General features: G+C 43.3%; 1 protein-coding gene across 2 annotated transcripts in view; it reads left to right on the forward strand.

Moving 5' to 3' along the window:
* Nucleotides 1-18523, forward strand: part of ARHGAP31 (Rho GTPase activating protein 31) — a 124523-nt gene that overhangs the window by 87833 nt on the left and 18167 nt on the right. For both annotated transcript variants that reach the window (XM_001162142.7, XM_063806127.1), the window contains 5 exons: nt 1226-1333; nt 2018-2160; nt 9736-9934; nt 12414-12538; nt 18136-18198. In XM_001162142.7, the coding sequence (XP_001162142.1) occupies nt 1226-1333; nt 2018-2160; nt 9736-9934; nt 12414-12538; nt 18136-18198 (638 nt within the window). The remainder of the gene's footprint in view (nt 1-1225; nt 1334-2017; nt 2161-9735; nt 9935-12413; nt 12539-18135; nt 18199-18523) is intronic.

Consider the following 18523-nt stretch of genomic DNA (forward strand, 5'->3'; position numbering starts at 1 on the left):
AAGGAAACAATGTGTGGACAGTAGCAAGTTTAGGCTTTCCCAAGGGCATTTTGAAGTTGGTGAACAGGTCACTATTATCAAAGTGAGTTGGTGTCTGACCAGGGACATTGGCAGCAAGGAGCAGCCAGTCTCCAAATCACCTGCAGAACACCCCTCAGAATCTCTCAGGAAGTCATTCCAGTGATGCATACTAGCCTCTTGGTGGCATTCTTGGTTCATACCCAGATTTGTAGCATAACCAAATCTATGGCAACCAAGATAGCTTTTCAACAGGGGTTGACTGTGGGCTCTTGAGCATTGGCTGATTGTTCTATTTGCTCATTAGTACCATCCCTACCATCATCCCCCACCCTTTCATTTCATTCTCACAGTTTAGCCCCTAATGTTGCCACCTTTCCCAGTGTTCCCTATGCCTGCCCATCTTTTACAAGGGGGCAGATTTTGATGTGGTATAAGAAGGAACTTCCTAGCAATAATAAATGTTGTTTATCCGTGAAATTAGCTCCCTAACAAGTACCAAGATCCCTGTAGCTGGGAGAATTTTTATTAAAACGAGCCTAGATGAGAGCCTATTTCAAAACTGCTCGGAGGCCATCCTGCCCTGGTTGAAAGGACGAACAAATGGCCACTAAGAGCCTCCAGGCGGCCTGTGTGGTGGCTCATGCCTGTAATCCCAGCACTTTGGGAGGCCCAGGCGGGCGATCACGAGGTCAGAAGATCGAGACCATCCTGGCTAACACGGTGAAACCCCATCTCTACTAAAAATACAAAAAATTAGCCGGGCGTGGTGGCGGGCGCCTATAGTTCCAGCTAGTCGGGAGGATGAGGCCAGAGAATGGCGTGAACCCGGGAGGCGGAGCTTGCAGTGAGCCGAGATAGTGCCACTGCACTCCAGCCTGGGCGACAGAGCGAGACTCCGTCTCAAAAAAAAAAAAAAAAAAAGCCTTCAGGCTCTGAGGTGCTGTGATTCTCTGGTTCTGTCTCTGACTGGTGCTCCAGGGTCCTCTGCTTACATCTGACAAAATGGACCCCCTTCCCCACCCTGAGTCAATGTGCCTAGGGCCAAGAAAATTACTTCTGTCAATCTTGACATCTTTCCAATGTCAATTCATTAAAATAGAAATATTTAGAGTCTCTTAAATCCAAACTTAGAAATTATCTCCATATGTCAGGCTTCACACGGGCACTGAAGTTTCTTACTTTGTCAAAAAACAAACCATTCTAGGACCTTGGAATACCTGATTCGACACCTGGCCCATATCGCCTCCTTCAGCAGCAAGACCAACATGCACGCCCGGAACCTGGCCCTGGTGTGGGCGCCAAACCTCCTCAGGTAACCACTCTACCCTCCCCTTGTCACCAGCCCAGGGGGCTCAGAGCAGCCCCCGATTGAAATGAAGATTGGATTCTTCAAATTGAAGCCCCTTTAAAACAAATCTGTGGCTTAAGTGGTCATTTATAGCACATATGAATTAAAGGTGATTTAGGTGATAATAGCCTAAGCTCTCTGCCTGCTAACTTGGAAACTCTGAGTTCTGAAGACATTTTTGGCTACAGCTACAATATGGCTGAACTTATGGGTCTGTATGTTAAAATTTCTTGAAAAGGCCTTTATTGTTTTGGGGGCTCACTGCCTTGTTTTGGTGGAGTCACAGCTGGCTACAACCAGAATCAGCTGCTCCATATGATTTCATAAATAATGACCTGCTCCATAGAACAGTTAGGTGGGAGTGGAAAGGCATACTATAAAGGAAACAAAAGTCAATTTCTGTATGTTTACAGGATAGTGTTTATAGTATTGCAATGTAGAGTACCTGGTAACTGTTTCAAATTTGTTCAGTTTATTGGGCTTCACAGCCTTTGGAGAGTTCCTTTAATTGGCCCTAAATAATTAAAATATTCTATGAACTGTATCAATTTAGGAGATGAGCCTTATGCAAAAGGCCCACTGGCTCCTCTTGCTGCTTCAGGTTGTAAGGCAAACTCACTAGCTGAATATGTTTCTTCCACACGGTAGGTCTAAAGAAATTGAAGCCACTGGTTGCAATGGAGATGCAGCCTTCCTTGCAGTCCGGGTCCAGCAGGTGGTGATTGAGTTCATATTGAATCACGTAGATCAAATCTTTAACAACGGTGCACCTGGGTCTCTGGAGCATGATGGTAAGGACTCCTCCTAGCATACACTCCACCAGCTTATCCTTCTTTCTTGCAACTAGTGGTGGGACTCAACAGAAAGTGAGGGTGGGCTTAGTTCTAGCTCTGAGTGTTGGCTGTGTGTATGCTGACTACTGTGTGTCAGTGTCTGAGGATCGTGCATATATACATCTGTAAATGTGAAGTGAAGCTATGGTGTGTTTGCATGTGGCTTTAGCATGTTTCTAATCAGTTACATACATGGCCTATCCTGTGAATGTGGTATGGTGAAATAGAAGTAGAATAATGTTCTACTAGTTATAGTGAGTTCTTAAACTCCGAGTTATTTTCCAAAAGAGGTACTGCCAGCATTCTTCTCATTGACTGTTAGACTTCATCTTTACTTTCACTATATTTCAGAAGACCCTTATGCATTCACTTTGAAGTCTTAGAGGAACAAGTTAAGAGGCAGCATGTTCATACTCACACATATATTCAGAATGCATTCTCTTCTCAAGAATTTCTTGAGTGCTTTGTTCTGCGCTATGCCAGGCAGTAGGCATACAAAAATGATTGTGTTTGTGGGCATCTTGTAATGAATATAATGAGCCCTAAGAGTGAATTAAACTCCCATGAACCCAGTTGGTAAAGACCAGAAATCCAGCTGACCAAGAAGCTTGGTACATGAGAGTGGTTTTCCAACATTAGTGTAAATCGAAATTACCTGAGGAGTTTGTTAAACCAAGGTTACTGGACATCATCCCCAGAGTTTCTGGTTTAATATGTTTGGAGTGTGGCTGATAATTTGCATTTCTAACAAGTTTTCAGGTGATGCTGATGCTGCTGTTCAGGTCCACACTTGGAGAATCACTGGCGCATAAAAAACCATATCTGCAATATATTTTTTAACTGATCAAAGAACTCCTTTCCAGTTCATCCAATATTTTGGAAAAAACAGATATCAGAATAATCAGTTGCAATTAGTATCAAATTTTGATTCCTGGTATAACTGTTCCCATCTCTACCCTGTCCTCTATGTAGTTTATGACCATTTAAAAAATTATTTTATCTACATAACGTAAAATTCATCATTTTAACCATGTTAATGTGTAAAATGGTTCTTAATGTGTTCACAGAATTGTACAACCATTACCACTGTCTAATGCCATACTATTTTCATCAGTCCAAAAAGAAACCTGTCTTAGTCTGTTTTGTTCTGCTATAACAGAATACTGTAGACTGGGTAATTTGCAATGAAAGGGATTTATTTCTCATGGTTCCAGAGGCTGGGAAGTCCAGAATCAAGGGGCTAGCACCTGGTAAGGGCCTTACCTTCTTGCTGCATCCTCCTATGGTGAGAGATGGAAAGTCAAGAGAGTGTGAGAGTGAGGGCTGAACTTGGTTTTATAACAAACCCACTCCTACAATAATGAACTCACTCCTGCAATAATGACATGAATCCATTTAGAAGGGCAGATCCCTCATGACCTTATCATCTCATAAAGGTCCCACCTCACAACAGTGTTGCATTGGGGATCAAGTTCCCAACACATGAACTTTGGGGGACACATTCAAACCATAACAAACCCCATACTCATTAAGCAATCAGTCCACATTTTCCTCCCCCACAGGCCCTGGCAACCACTAATCTACTTTCTAGTTGTATGGATTTGCCTTTTCTGGACATTTCATATAAATGGAGTCATGCAATATATGGTCTTTTGTGACTTTTTTTTTTTTTTTTTGGATGGAGTCTCACTCTGTTGCCCAGGCTGGAGTGCAGTGGCGTGATCTTGGCTCACTGCAACCTCTGCCTCCCAGATTCAAGCCATTCTCCTGCCTCAACCTCCTGAGTAGCTGGGATTACAGGTGCCCAACACCACACCTGGCTAATTTTTTTTTGTATTTGTAGTAGAGAAGGGATTTCACCATGTTGTCCAGGCTGGTCTCAAACTCCTGACCTCAAGTGATCTGCCTGCCTTGGCCTCCCAAAGTGCTAGGATTACAGGTGTGAACCACTGTGCCTAGCTGACTGTTTTTTTTTTTTCTTAGCATATGTTTTCAAGGTTTACCAATGTTGTTGTATATATCAGTACTTCTTCATTCCTTCTTATGGCTGAATAAGATTCAGTTGTATAGATATACCACATTTTTATCCATTCCTTAGTTTGGGTTGTTTCTGCTTTTTGTGATTATGTATAATGCTGCTGTGAACATTCACGTACACGTTTTTGTTTGAATATACGTTTTCAATTCTCTTTATTATATATGTAGGAGTGGCTGGCCTTTCTTTTTTATTTCAACTCTCCAGTTATAGATTTTTTTCTTTTAGACTATATAAAAACCTTTTTGAAAGTAAAAGAGAAGTAATATGCATACATTTATTCATTCACTCTTGTGAGCCCACAAAAAATTTATTGGGGATTTACTCTACAGCAGGAACTGTTGTAGGTATTCCACATGCAGCATTTCATTGATTTATTACAGCAAACATGATAAAGTTGTTATCAACCTTATTTTATACATGAAGAACCAGAGAACCAGAATAGCTTAGTAACTTCCCAAAGCCACCTAGTGAGTAATTCGCTGCGTGTGGACTACTGAACCCAAATCTTTTAGCCCATGCTCTTTCCTTAACTCTATTCTGCTTCTGTGAGGAAAAGAATATGAAAATAGATAACTAAATCATTGTGGAGAACTAGGGTTTTTGGGAAATGTTCTTCTGGACAGCAAATCCCATCCATGACTGTTAATGTTAAGGCTGTTCCTAATTCCAACCTGAAAATGCCTTTTCTCTTTATGGCTATTGCCTTAACCATCTTTTTGTCCTGCATATTAAAATCCAGTTTACTCTTTAGCCTTTAACTCTTCATTGCCTCCAGTGCTTATTATTCACATACATTTCATTTAAAGGTTCTTATTATAAATTCTTACTGACTTTGATAAATTGCCATACTTAATATTTACACAAAATGGAATACGCCCTATTCTCTGGCATTTTAGATTTGGACAGAGTTCTGCTTCAAACTGAAAAGATTTTAGAAGTTTTCTTAGTCCATTTGGGCTGCTATTAAAAAAATACCATGAACTGGTTAGCTTATAAGCAATAAACCTATTTCTCTCACTTCTGGAGGCTGGGAATTTCAAGATCCAAGGGCCGGTAGATTCAGTGTCTGGTGAAGGCCCATACATCACAGTCAGCACCTTCTCACTGTGTTCTCACATGGGGAAAGGTGAAACAAGCTCCCTTGGGCCTCTTTTATAAGATTACTAATCCCATTCATTAGGGCTCCACCCTCATGACCTAATCACCTCCTAAAGACCTCACCTCTTAATTCTATTGCTTTTGTAGGGACCAGCCCCACAGGGTCGGTGGGTCTCTCCCTGTGTGCGGCGACGAGAGAGTGTAGAAATAAAGACACAAGACAAAGAGATAAGAGAAAAGACAGCTGGGCCCGGGGGACCACTACCACCAATGTGCGGAGACCAGTAGTGGCCCCAAATGTCGGGCTGCGCTGTTATTTATTGGATACAAGGCAGAAGGAGCAGGGTAAAGAATGTGAGTCACCTCCAACGATAGGTAAGGTCACGTGGGTCACGTGTCCACTGGACAGGGGGCCCTTCCCTGCCTGGCAGCCAAGACAGAGAAGGAGAGGAGACAGAGAGACAGCTTACGCCATTATTTCTGCATATCAGGGACTATTAGTATTTTCACTAATTTACTACTGCTATCTAGAAGGCAGAGCCAGGTGTACAGGATGGAACATGAAGGCAGACTAGGAGTGTGACCACTGAAGCACAGCATCACAGGGAGATGGTTAGGCCTCCGGATAACTGCGGGCGAGCCTGACTGATGTCAGGCCCTCCACAAGAGGTGGAGGAGCAGGGTCTTCTCTAAACTCCCCCGGGGAAAGGGAGACCCCCTTTCCCGGTCTGCTAAGTAGTGGGTGTTGTTCCTTGACACCTTTTGCTACCACTGGACCACAGTCTGCCTGGTAACGGGCGTCTTCCCAGATGCTGGCTTCACCGCTAGACCAAGGAGCCCTTCTGCTGGCCCTGTCCGGGCATAACAGAAGGCTCGCACTCTTGTCTTCTGGTCACACCTCACTATGTCCCCTCAGCTCCTATCTCTATATGGCCTGGTTTTTCCTAGGCTATGATTATAGAGCGAGGATTATTATAATATTGGAATAAAAAGTAATTGCTACAAACTAATGATTAATGATATTCATATATAATCATATCTAAGATCTATATCTGGTATAACTATTCTTGTTTTATATTTTATTATACTGGAACAGCTCGTGTCCTCTGTCTCTTGCCTCGGTGCCTGGGTGGCTTGCCGCCCACAGCCTTGAGGATTCTATTTTAACATATGAATTTTGAGGGGACAGAAACATTCACAGCATAGCAGAAGGCATTGAATCCAATACTTTTATTTGATAGATGAGAACACTGAGGCCAAAGAGATTGTGATAGCTCTAATATTCACTAAAAAATAAATGTGTATTGAATATCTCCTATGAACTAGGTGCTGTTCTAGACACTGGAGACACATCAGTGCCCAAAATGACAGAAACTCCTTGGCATAGAACTATGGTCTGGTTGGGAAGACAAGGATATATAAGTTTACAAATAAATATATTATCACTTCAAAGACAATAAATACCAAGAAGAAAACATAGCAGAGTAAGGCAATAGTCAGTGACTTGGGGGTATAATTTTGGGACAGAGTGGTCAAGGTTTCTAGAGAAGTGATCTTTGAAGTGAGACCTGAATGACATGGGGAACCAGGCATGTGAGGATCTGTGAGCAAATGTTCCAAAGACAGAGAACAGAGGTTGTAAAAGCTCTGAGGCAGAAAGCTTGAAGTGTTGCAGAACATTGGCCAATGTGGCTGGAACCAATGTGGCCTTCAAAGTGGGGTGCCCCACTCTGGTGGGTACCAAAGACCAAAGTAATGAGTTATGGGTGTTGGGAGAAACTGTTCAAATTTCTGTTTTCCATTTATTTTTGTCTTATACTGTGTAATTTCTATTATTTTTTATATATTTGCTATTACGCATGACACACAGTGGCATATATGTATACATATAATATGTATATGTATAATTTACAAATATATATTATATATATATATATGTACACATTTAAAAATGTTTGCTATATTTTTGTAGACTACTGGGCCAGTGGGCAAACAGGAAAGGGGAAGCAGATGAAAGATCCTTTTAGGTCATGCGAAGAGACGGGTTTGTTCTCAGTGCCTTGGGAAAGCATTGGAGGGTTTTGAGCAGGCCAGTGCAGGATCTAAGCCTTCCAGCTCCTGTGTGGAGGAGAGGCCGAGAGGCTGGAAGCGGGGAGACCAGTTAAGAAGCTATGGCAAAAGCAGATGGGAAATCATGGCAGCCTCTACCAGCATCTTAGCAGTGGGAAGGAGGAAAGTGGCTGGGTTCCGGATGTATTTTGGAGGTAGAGTTACGAGCCTTGCTTATAGGCTGTCTATGGAAGGAGAGATGCATTAAGGAAAAGAATAAATAAGAAATAACAACCCCAGGCTTTAGCTTGGGCACTGGGTGGTCCGTGGTGCCACCTACTGACACAAAGAAGATGAGAGGAGGTACCACAGTAGAGCAGAGGAGCACAGATCGCAAGCTCTGTTACAAAATGTAAAGTTAGAGATGCCTAAGCAGGGGCCAGGCGCGGTGGCTCACGCCTGCAATCCCAGCATTTTGGGAGGCTGAGGCGGGCAAACCACTTGAGGTCAGGAGTTCGAGACCAGTCTGGCCAACATGGAGAAACCCCATTACTATTTTAGAAAATACAAAAAATTAGCTTGGCGTGGCGGTGGGTGCCTGTAGTCCCAGCTACTCAGGAGGCTGAGGCAGGAGAATCACTTGAACCCAGGAGTCGGAGGTTGCAGTGAGCCGAGATTGCACCACTGCAGTCCAGCCTGGGCGACAGAGCGAGACTCCGTTTAAAAAAAAACAAAAAACAAAAACTTAACCAACTAACAAACAAACAAAAAAACCCATCTAATCAGAGACACTGAGCGGGCCTTAGTCCTAGGAGCCTGGAGCTGACAGGAGAGGTGGGCACTAAACTTGGTCTTCTGACCCTGCAGTTTATGTTCTTCCCATTGTTGCAGTTGCTCCCAGAGTGAGTTAATGTATGTATTTATTTTTATGTATTTTTAAGCAAATACATAATCACAAATAATCTAGAATATGTGAGAGTCTTCGAACAAATATTCAAAGTAGATTAAATTTAAATATTTTTAACCCTCTTTGGATCGGGTCAAAAGACTGTGTTAAAGTCAGAAAGTTTACTGAAAAGTTTTCAGGATCCCAGGCTATATTTAAGAGTAGTCCTACTGAATGAGTGCCATCCATGCTAGTCCTCCCCAGAAACACCCCATTGTCACATAACGGTTGTCTTCATTTTCTGTGAGGCCCTTTTTCAACGGTTTTACTTCTTCCCACCCACAGAGGGTCATACTCTGCAAAGAGAAATAGTGCCATCAATCTGCTTTCTGAAAATACAGTGAGTCCTCCACCAAAAGTAATTTCAATTGATCTAAATTATCCTTGAGTCTTTTTACTATTTCAGAAGTCATAGAAAACTGGCAAGGTCACCAAAAACTAAATAGAAGCAAACTTAGACTATTTTTTAACTTAGATCAGCTTCACAACCTCAGCACTATTGATATTGAGTGCTGGATGATTCTTACTGTGAGGCACTGCTCTGTGCATTGCAGGACGCTTAACAGCATCCCTGGCCTCTGCCTACTAGACAGCAGTAGCACTGCCACACACATTGATGACCATCAAAAATATCTCCAGACATTGCCAGATGTCCCTGGGTGTGGAGGGGAGTGGTACACAAAATCACCTCAAGGTGAGAACCACTGACTTGGAGAAAAGAGATAATCCTGTGCATCAGTGATTGTCATCATCACTTCCATTCTTTAAAAAAAAAAATGCCATAGAATAGGAAAGGATCAGCTACATACACTAGAAGACAACGGGGTAGTGAGTAAAAAAACCACAGGGAATAGTATAGGCTGTAAAATATCTTCCTGTGGCAGGGATATAAGCCTAGATGATCTGGAAAAGTAGAGGTTCTAACTTGAAATGGCCTTGGAGCATGTGCTGTCCAGCTGTGGGGAGGAGAGGCAGCCTCCTGCCCTACTCTGGCAGTTAGGCTATCTCTGTGGCTGGACAGACATATTCCCATCTGGCCGAAGCACTAGGCAGAGTTTTCAGGAGTAAAGACTCATTGTTGTCACTCTGGCTCACAGTGAGTGTTCAATAAATGTTTGTTATAGGAATGAATGAATGGATGAGTGAGTGGTCCCTCTCTGAAAAGTATGGAAGGTGCAGCTACCTCCTGAAGCCCCTGTTTGTCCTCTGGCAGGTCTGGCCAGGACAGTCATCAGTTTCCGGTGTGCAGCCTCAGCCCCAGGCCCCACCATGCCCAAGAGAAGCCAGGGTGGCACTCAGCCCCCATCATAGGATCAAGAATGGAGGGACTGTGGATGGGGAATCTGGATGGATGTGATGGGCAGGCCTCCTTCAACACTGAGCTCTTCCATTGCCTTTACAGAAAACCGGCCCATCATGAAGAGCCTGACCTTGCCAGCCCTCTCCCTGCCCATGAAGCTGGTGAGCCTTGAGGAAGCTCAAGCCCGCAGCCTGGCCACTAACCATCCTGCTCGCAAGGAAAGGAGGGAGAACAGCCTGCCTGAGATTGTCCCTCCCATGGGCACCCTCTTCCACACTGTCCTTGAGTTACCAGACAACAAGTAAGTGGCACTCTTTTAAAAAATTCTAGGAGATGTGTGGTTGAAGAGGAAAGAGGAGGAGAGGTATACAGTCTCAGGACCAAGATGGCAGTGTGGGTTGGAGGTACCGTCTGGGTTGGGGTTTAAGGAAACATTCCAGAAGAGAAGGAAGCTGTCTCTACAACTCTCTCACCAGCAGTTGATGCCTTTATGCATGCACTGCCCCAAAGTTAACAAGACCCCTGATCTCCCATTGATCAAGCACCATTTTGGGAGAGTGTTATAGGGGTCACATCACAAGTCATGACTGAAATTCCTGTCTTTTTAGTGTAGACAAATCAGGCTTGGTGTTTACAAAAGGAAGTTTACTAAAAACAAAACTTTGACCCCCTCCCCGACCCTCCATCCCCACGTGACGATACAAAAAGCATAGGGTTGACAAATGGTGTCACTCTAGGCTGATAGCTCTGGGTGAGCAGCAGTTCGGGACATGCAAACCTGGCGTCCTTGTCAGAGTCTGTCAGAGCCTTCCCTCATCTCCAAAACAAATCAAGCATTGTTTTCATTGGTAGAATATTTTCTTTCCTCATTTCTCCCTGTCACTTCTTCTGTTGCCACCTGGGTCTCTACCCACCCCGTCACTCATACCCCATAGCAGAAAGAAGCGGGGATTGAACAGGAGTCCTAAATTCTAAGCAGATTGTAGGTGGAGGGGCTGGAAGGCAACCTTTCCATTGAAGGTGTCATTCCCACTCTTTGGTCAGTGAAAACAGGTATGAAAACAAGCACCTCTTGCACAGGCTGCCACCTTGCACAACTAGGAGATGCCAGTCATGCTGCATGCTATAGGAATGGCATATCTGGAACTCACCTGGTGAGAAACCCATCTGTGTGCTGGAAAATATATGGATCGTGTTTTCTTGAGACTCAGCCCCACTGCTCCTTTCCCTAAGTCCCTGGAGAATAAGTCTCATTTCTCCCTGATCCTCCAGAGATCAGGAAGAATACCTTGAAAAGACTATCAAATGTATTTTCTCTGTGCTTTCAACCACATCTCGGGTGCACCATACCCAAAGGCACGCTACCCTATAAAATATTACCCAAGGATAAAAGCTTGACAAAATGTGGGCCAAGTCCAAAGGAAACCACCAAGCACTGCAAAGCTATCTCAGATGGATCACAAAAACATCCTGGGTCCAGGTATGATGACTCACACCTGTAATCCCAGCACTTTGGGAGGCTAAGGTGGGAGGATCGTTTGAGCCCAGGAGTTTGAGACCAGCCTGGGCAACATGGTGAAACCCAGTCTTTACAAAATATAAAAATATCAGCCAGGTGTGGTGGCATGTGCCTGTAGTCCCAGCCACTTGGGAGGCCGAGGCAGGAGGATTGCTTGAGCCCAAGAGGTCAAGACTGCAGTAAGCCTTGTTTGCACCACTGAACTCCAGCCTGGGTAACAGAGCGAGACCCTGTCTCAACAACAACAACAACAACAAACATGGTGGGCTTGAGATCTGGATGTTCCACGAGAGCCCTGCAGAGAATAGGTCCTTTGTGGGACCCACAGATTGCAGGTTTTCATCCTGAAACTTCATACATTCCAATGGCTGGGCAGAGCCACAGCAGGGCAAGGCCTCCATGGTGACCCCTGGGGTGCCAGGCTGTCTCGACGCAGCCTAGTGCTCCTCTTTCCCCATCTCACCAAAGCAGCCTGGTGTGAGGCTAAGCCAGAGACACACTGACTACCCTCTGCATTTCTCTGCAGTGATCATTGACCACACACTGCAGGCTGCTACTCTCCTCAGCTTCACCAGGCCAGACTCTTTTCCAGGTCGGCTTTCTCATCCAATGCTTTTCAGTCCGTGAAAGTCTTCACCAGCCCTCTCTTTGCCTGTGGATGTCCCAGCAGTGTGGCTGTAGTGCAGGAGCCCAACAGGACCCAGGTTCATATGGTCTTTAGTGTTTACTCCTGTATAAAAACTGGCCATGTGTGGTGGGTGGCCCAGTACTGTCATCCCAGCACTTGGGAGGCTGAAGCGAGAGGATGGCTCGAGTCCAAGTGTTCAAGGCCAGCCTGGGCAAGATAGTGAGACCCCCATCTCTATAAATGAATAAATGAATAAAATGAATGAATGGTGTCTTTGAAATTCCAGAACAAAAGTGCTTATCAGAATTCCCAGAATTGTGTGTTTGCTTGTGACCACTGAGATTCCTACCAATTCTTGCATCTGTTTGCCCCCACCTCTGCCTCTAATAGCACACCTTTACCTCTTGCCCTGGGAAATACAGTTTGCTGTGACTCATGAAAGCCTTGCTTGGTCACCTGGGGCATCTCTAGACAAGGTGAGAATCAAGCTTACCTTGGATTTTAGAGGGGAGTTTCTTGAAATATCAGAGCCATTCATAACTGAGGACATAATTGGAATATTTGGTCTCAATTTAAAAGTCCCCTTGAAATGACAAGTTAACAAACTAACCCCTTATGCCTTGGTTCTTTTAGGCGAAAGCTCTCCAGTAAATCAAAGAAGTGGAAATCAATATTTAACCTGGGACGTTCTGGATCAGACTCCAAATCAAAACTGAGTAGAAATGGGAGTGTATTTGTGAGAGGACAGAGGCTCTCGGGTAAGAATCAACAGCAATTGTTTTATGATACAAATATTTGTTTCCTAGCTCTGCTTATTAAGTCTTTGGTTTGATCATATCAAACACACTAGCTCTGAAAGAGAAACTTATAAATTAACTGGGGGAAGAGGAGTCTTGTTTCAAAAAATTTTAGACTTAGCAAAAAAATTGCAAAAATAGTTCACAGAGAACCTGTATACCCTTCATGCAGCTTCTCCCAATGTTAACATCTTATATAAGTTATCGAAGCCAAAAATTAATATTGATACAATACTCCTAATGAATTTGCAAATCTTATTCACATTTGGCCAGCTGTCCCACTACTGTTCTTTTTCTGGTCTAGGATCCAATCCAGGATCTCACGCTGCATTTGGTTGTCATGTTTCCTTAACCTCTGCCAATCTAGGACAATTCCTCCATCTTTTTGACCGTGATAACTTGGAAGAGTACTGGCTATTTATTTAGTAGAATATACCTCAGGGAGAGTTTGTCCAGTGTTTTCTCATGGTTAGACTGAGGTTAGGAATTTTTGCAGAAATCCTACAGAAGTGATCCTGTGCCAGACTCAGTGTGTTATATTAAGAGGTACATGATGTCAATATCTTATTGCGTGTGAAGAGAACTGTGATCCCTTGGTTAAAGTGCTCTTTGTCATGAATTTTAGGATCCTCTGATGGTTCTTGGATGTAACAATTATTCCTATGGCATTTGCTAAATGATGATTTTCTATTAATTGGAATTCTGTTGAAAAGACCTGTCCCTTCTCCCCCAGGGTCGTGATTTTTAAAGAAGGATGCTACCCCATGGGACTTATTTCTGAGTAGTGCATAGAAATTGATACAGGAAGGAACTGAGGGAACCATATATAGTGGGGAATTTAACCAATGCAGCTGAATATGATGTCAGGAAAGAGAAGACCAAGGAAATTTTTCATAATGATCTTTAGTGTTATAGATTGAAAGTATGATAAAAATGGAGGCAATAGTTATGAAACCAAGGTGTAAAAGAGAAATGTACAAATGCAGTGAGCAAACTTTGACTGGATCCTGGAAAAAAAAACAAAAAAACAAAAAAAAGAGCTGACCGAGCACAGTGGTTCGTGCCTGTAATCCCAACACTTTGGGAAGCTGAGGTGGGCAGATCACTTGAGCCCAGGAGTTCGAGACCAGCCTGAGGAACATAGCAAAACCACATCTCTAAAAAACAAAAATAAGAAAAAATGACAAAAGACAATTTGGGGAACAAAGAGGGAAAATGTGGATATAGACTGGATATTAAATGATATTAAGGAATTATAAATTTTCATAGTGTGCTAATGGTTCTTAGGAGACATATACTAAAACTAAAGTATTCAAGGATGAAGCAGCAAAATATTGACACTTTCAAATAACTAGCAAATTATAGGTAGGTAGATAAATATCAATATAGAAATAGATAATGCAAATATATGGCAAAATGTCAATAATTATCAAAACTAAGGTGGTAAGTTTAAGGGTGGTAGGTTTCTAAATGTTTGAAATTTTTAATAGAGATTTGGGGGGAAATTAATTCCTATAGGAAATATGTGAGATAATATTTTTAACGACTTTCCTCAAACCCGGTGATAATCACATGCCAAGGATCAGGAAGTCCAGATGTTAGAAATCTTCGTGTTTGCCTGTTAGAGTAAGGAGGGGTGTCACAGTACAGCAGTTACAACGATTTAGGCTGTAAATAATGGCAAATCAATTCAATCAACTTATGCAGTGAGGGAATTTACTGGCTTCTGCAGTTGAACACCCTGATAGAGGGAAGGCTTCAGGGGGTTTAATACAGGGGCTCTGTCATGATTTCTCCATGTTTTCCCCAGCTGTCCCAGCTGTGTCCCCCTTTGGGTCAGCTTCATCCCCAGACTGGCTTCCTTTGCTGTGGTAAAGTGGCTGTAGTAGTTCTAGGCTTTCCCTCTGACTATCCCACTAGGTCCAGAGGGAGAAAGAACATTTCTGGTAGCTTGCTCCTAAGAGCAGGGACCCTTCTTTTCCAGAAGGCCTCATCAAAATTCCCCTTGTCTCGGTATCCTTCACTGAGCCACATGGTTCAGTCCCTGTTGTCAATGGTGTGCCTTGTGCTGACTGGCTTCAGCCTGGGATCCTGAGCCAACCCCTTGCATGAGGAATGGGACTTACACCCAGGAAGTATAAGAGCTATGTGCGAAGGGCAGAAGGGAAATGGATTCTGGGTCTGCATCTGTAATCATCGTATGGCAAAACTCAGCTTGCACAAAATGGAAAGATAGCCTGAATGAAGAGGACAGGTTGCCACAAGTATGGCAAGACAGATGCAAATCAGAAAATAGGATTCTTAAGGGAGAAATTGGGGAGAAGAGTACCTGACCAGAAACTCCTAATCTATGAAAAGAGATTTGCTTAAGCACGTCAAAGAGAGAATTTCAGTTGCAGAATCAGTGGTACAGCCATGAAAGAGGTTCACCAGTAATGAAAAGTCAAAAAACAACAAAACAAAACAACAAAAAGGAAATAAGTGGTTTGCTTTGATCTTAGGAAGATTTCCACCCCCATGTGGTTTTCAAAAAGAACAATTCCGAGGCACTGGATCAAATGTTGGTAAACTCACAGGCCAGGGCTTCTCACACCTGGATCTCAGAATTGCCCACAGAGTGGATCACACCATAGCAATTTTGCCTCAGAAGTTCTGTGGTGAGGTCTGAGTATTGGTAATTTTCTAAAAGCTCCCCAGGTGATTCTGATATGTAGCCAGGGTTGAAAGTCACTGGTTTATGATCTTATGAACAAACTAATCAGATCTTCACTAACTGGATGCAGCGGTGAAACTCAAGAACTGTCAGTGTCAATATAAGTGGCTCCCTGTGACCTTAACTATTGCCTGAAGTGGTTTCTTTTTACCAGAAGAATATTGCTGGCAACTCTGGAAAATAAAGACCAATAGGCTTTACGGTCATAACTTTAGTGGAATCTGTGATTAAAGTTAGGCCATTGAACCCTGTAACAAATGTAATCCACCGGTGTGGTCTCTGTAAGTGGCACGTGAGCTTGCTGTTGAAATATGCATGTGAAAAGGGGAACCAGTGGATTAACATATGTAAATATATGCTTTAAAATCCCATAAATAAGGACATTTAAAAAATTAATTCACCATGAATAGTATTGGGATTGCTTTGGGTGGGGAGGAGTTGGTGAGGGGGTGTTTAACCATATCTAGAAAATGAAACAGGTAAGAAATAAAGTATAGGAAAAAATGGAGAACTGAATTAAGATGCACAAACTTTAGAGCCTTCCAGATATGTGTATTTTAATTGATTCCATTTAAGTTTTTTGTACATTATTAAAGAGAAAGAAGAGTTCAGAGAACCCTCCAAAATGAACTGTGAGCAGAGAAATCTCAAAGCCATACAGCTATAGCAGGTCCAGGCTCACCTTTGAGTAACGCAGCTAAGAGAGGAGGACTCAAGGACACAAAGGCTGCCAGAAAACTGGGGAGTACACCTCTGTGAGGCCAGGCCAAGGTCCCAGACAGAAAAATGTAATATAAATATAGTCACAGGCCACAGGAGCCTGAGCTCTTAGTTAATCTCCAGAAAGGAGGGCAGGGAATGCTTGGGGACTGTCCCCCAAGCCACATCTCTGATGTGCTGCTGTGCTCCGCAAGGCCACAAGGAACTGCATCATGAGAAAGAGGCTTCAACACCAAAGGTGGACACCGATGGACCTACAGACAGAGCTGCTGCCCGGCCTCTGTGACACAGTCAGGGGCGCCTGGTCACTGCCCATCAAGGTTGACATGTGGAAACCAGAGAAATTCCAGAAATACAGCTCCTGGAAAACAAAGGCAGTGCATGTCCTAGAATACACAAACAAAGGGATGCTGACCAGGTAGTTTCAGGGCAGTAAATCAATTTATAGATTTGTGGAAATAGCAGATCTTCAAAGGATAAGAATTCTGGGGTCCATTGGAAGTGAGGAGGTGAAAGGCAATCTCTGCCTTTGCAAAGGATTTGCATGGAGGTGGCTGGGCGTCCCACAGTGGGCCCCAGAAAGAGAGAAGCCCCAAGCTGGGAGACCAAGGGGCTAATTCAGAACCTCCCAGAAGGAGCAGGTTTGGATCAAGGAGGAAGAACAACAGGGGAACTTTAAACAAGAGACAAAAACAAGCTTGAGTTACAGCTCAATTTTGGTTAAAGCCAACTCTAACTGCTTCTCATAGAACCTTCTCCTGTCTTCCCTTTTGTTGCTGAGCCCTGATCCATCCTGAATAGCAGCAACAACAATCAATAATTATTACTTTTTAATGGGTACTTACTCTATTGCAGATTAGTACAATATAATTACCTTACAGCCATTACCCATTTAATCCTCACAACAACTCTATTTTTTCTCATTTTACACATGATAAAACTGGAGTTTAGTTTAGCTGTCACTTTGGGAGGCCAAGGCAGAAGGATTGCTTGAGTCTAGGAGTTTGAGACCAGCCTGGGCAACATAGTGAGACCCTGTTTCTAAAAAAATTTTTTAAATTAGCCAGGTTTGTTGGTGTGTGCCTATAGTCCTAGCTACTCCAGAAGCTAGGGCAGGAAGATTGCTTGAACCCAGGAGGTTGAGGCTGTAGTGAGCTTATGATCACTCTACCACACTCTAGCCTGGGCAACAGAATAAGACCCTGTCTTAAAAAAAAAAAAAAAAAAATGTTTAGCTGCTTGTCTGAGGTCACACAGCCCAAAAGTGGCAGAGCTGGAATTCAAACCCAGATGTTTCTGAATTCAGAGTTACCTTAAGGGCTACTTGTCCTGGGCCTCCTGCTTCCAAGTGCCCTCTTTCCCCTCCTGACAAGCTCGACCTAGAAGGAACTACCTTTCAGCCAATTCTGTTCCCTGAAAAGAGATGGTGTTTGTGAATGCATCTATGTAATGCTATTCCTGGAATAAGTTTTTACTCATTTAAACCACACTCTTCCAAAAAGCTGCTAAGGTGGCTTACAAAGATGCATGGTGCATACCCAGTCACAGAGTAAGTGTGCAAAAAAGGTTTTACTGGGATCTGTTCAGGGTGAAGCTAATGGGTGAGATCACTGGGGAACACCCAGCCTGCAGGCCTCAAGGAACAGAGCTGCATCTGGCAGAAACCTAACTCCAATTCCCTTGGGCCCTCTCACCTGCTGTACCAAATTTGCAGTAGCTGAGATGTGGTCTCAGCTCTCTGGTCTCTGGCCTGCTGAATATGAAGAATGCCCTGGAGCCTCATGGATTCTACCCCTGGATTCATCCTTGAATACTTTTTGTAAAGTAAAATTGGGCTCAGGAGTCCTCATTTGCTATGAGCTATTTGACAAAATTGCAATTTACCTTTATTGTAAAATATTAATAAAACTTTGATCTATAACTGCCCTGAGTTTATTAGGTCTGTCGCATTAAGAAAGTAAGGAACATCTAGGGTGGAGTAGAGGAATGTTTCCAAGGGGATCAATTATACTTGAAAAACTTTCCTAAAGAATTTTGTCTTGGGTACTTAAACAGCCTGACCTATTTTTCTGAATGCTTTCTGTTAATATGCATTCATCAAGGATATTTTTTCTTTTGTCTTTAGTGGAAAAGGCTACTATCCGACCAGCTAAAAGCATGGACTCACTGTGTTCAGTGCCTGTGGAAGGTAAGATTTTACAAGTAGTTTCTGAGTTGGAGATTACAACTAGGAGGCTGGAGGTCACTTGCCTTTATAAGCTGTCATGCCTGCTTCTCTATAGTCACAGTCACACACAACTACCTAGTCCCAAATCCCTCCCTGACCCTACCCTAACTCAAGGGGTTCACATAGCCCTATAACCTCCCCTACCTTACTCCAGGGCTAGGCCTAAAGAGCCATCCTCTTTGCCCAGCCTTCCTCTAGCCACAGCTGAAGTCCATGGCTACTTTTCATTCAAACCTGAACCAGGTAAAAGGTCAACACCTGAAACCTAAGGCAGAAGAGTCTTCCC

This window comes from Pan troglodytes, chromosome 2 (genome assembly GCF_028858775.2).
Source record: "Pan troglodytes isolate AG18354 chromosome 2, NHGRI_mPanTro3-v2.0_pri, whole genome shotgun sequence".
Taxonomy (NCBI): domain Eukaryota; kingdom Metazoa; phylum Chordata; class Mammalia; order Primates; family Hominidae; genus Pan; species Pan troglodytes.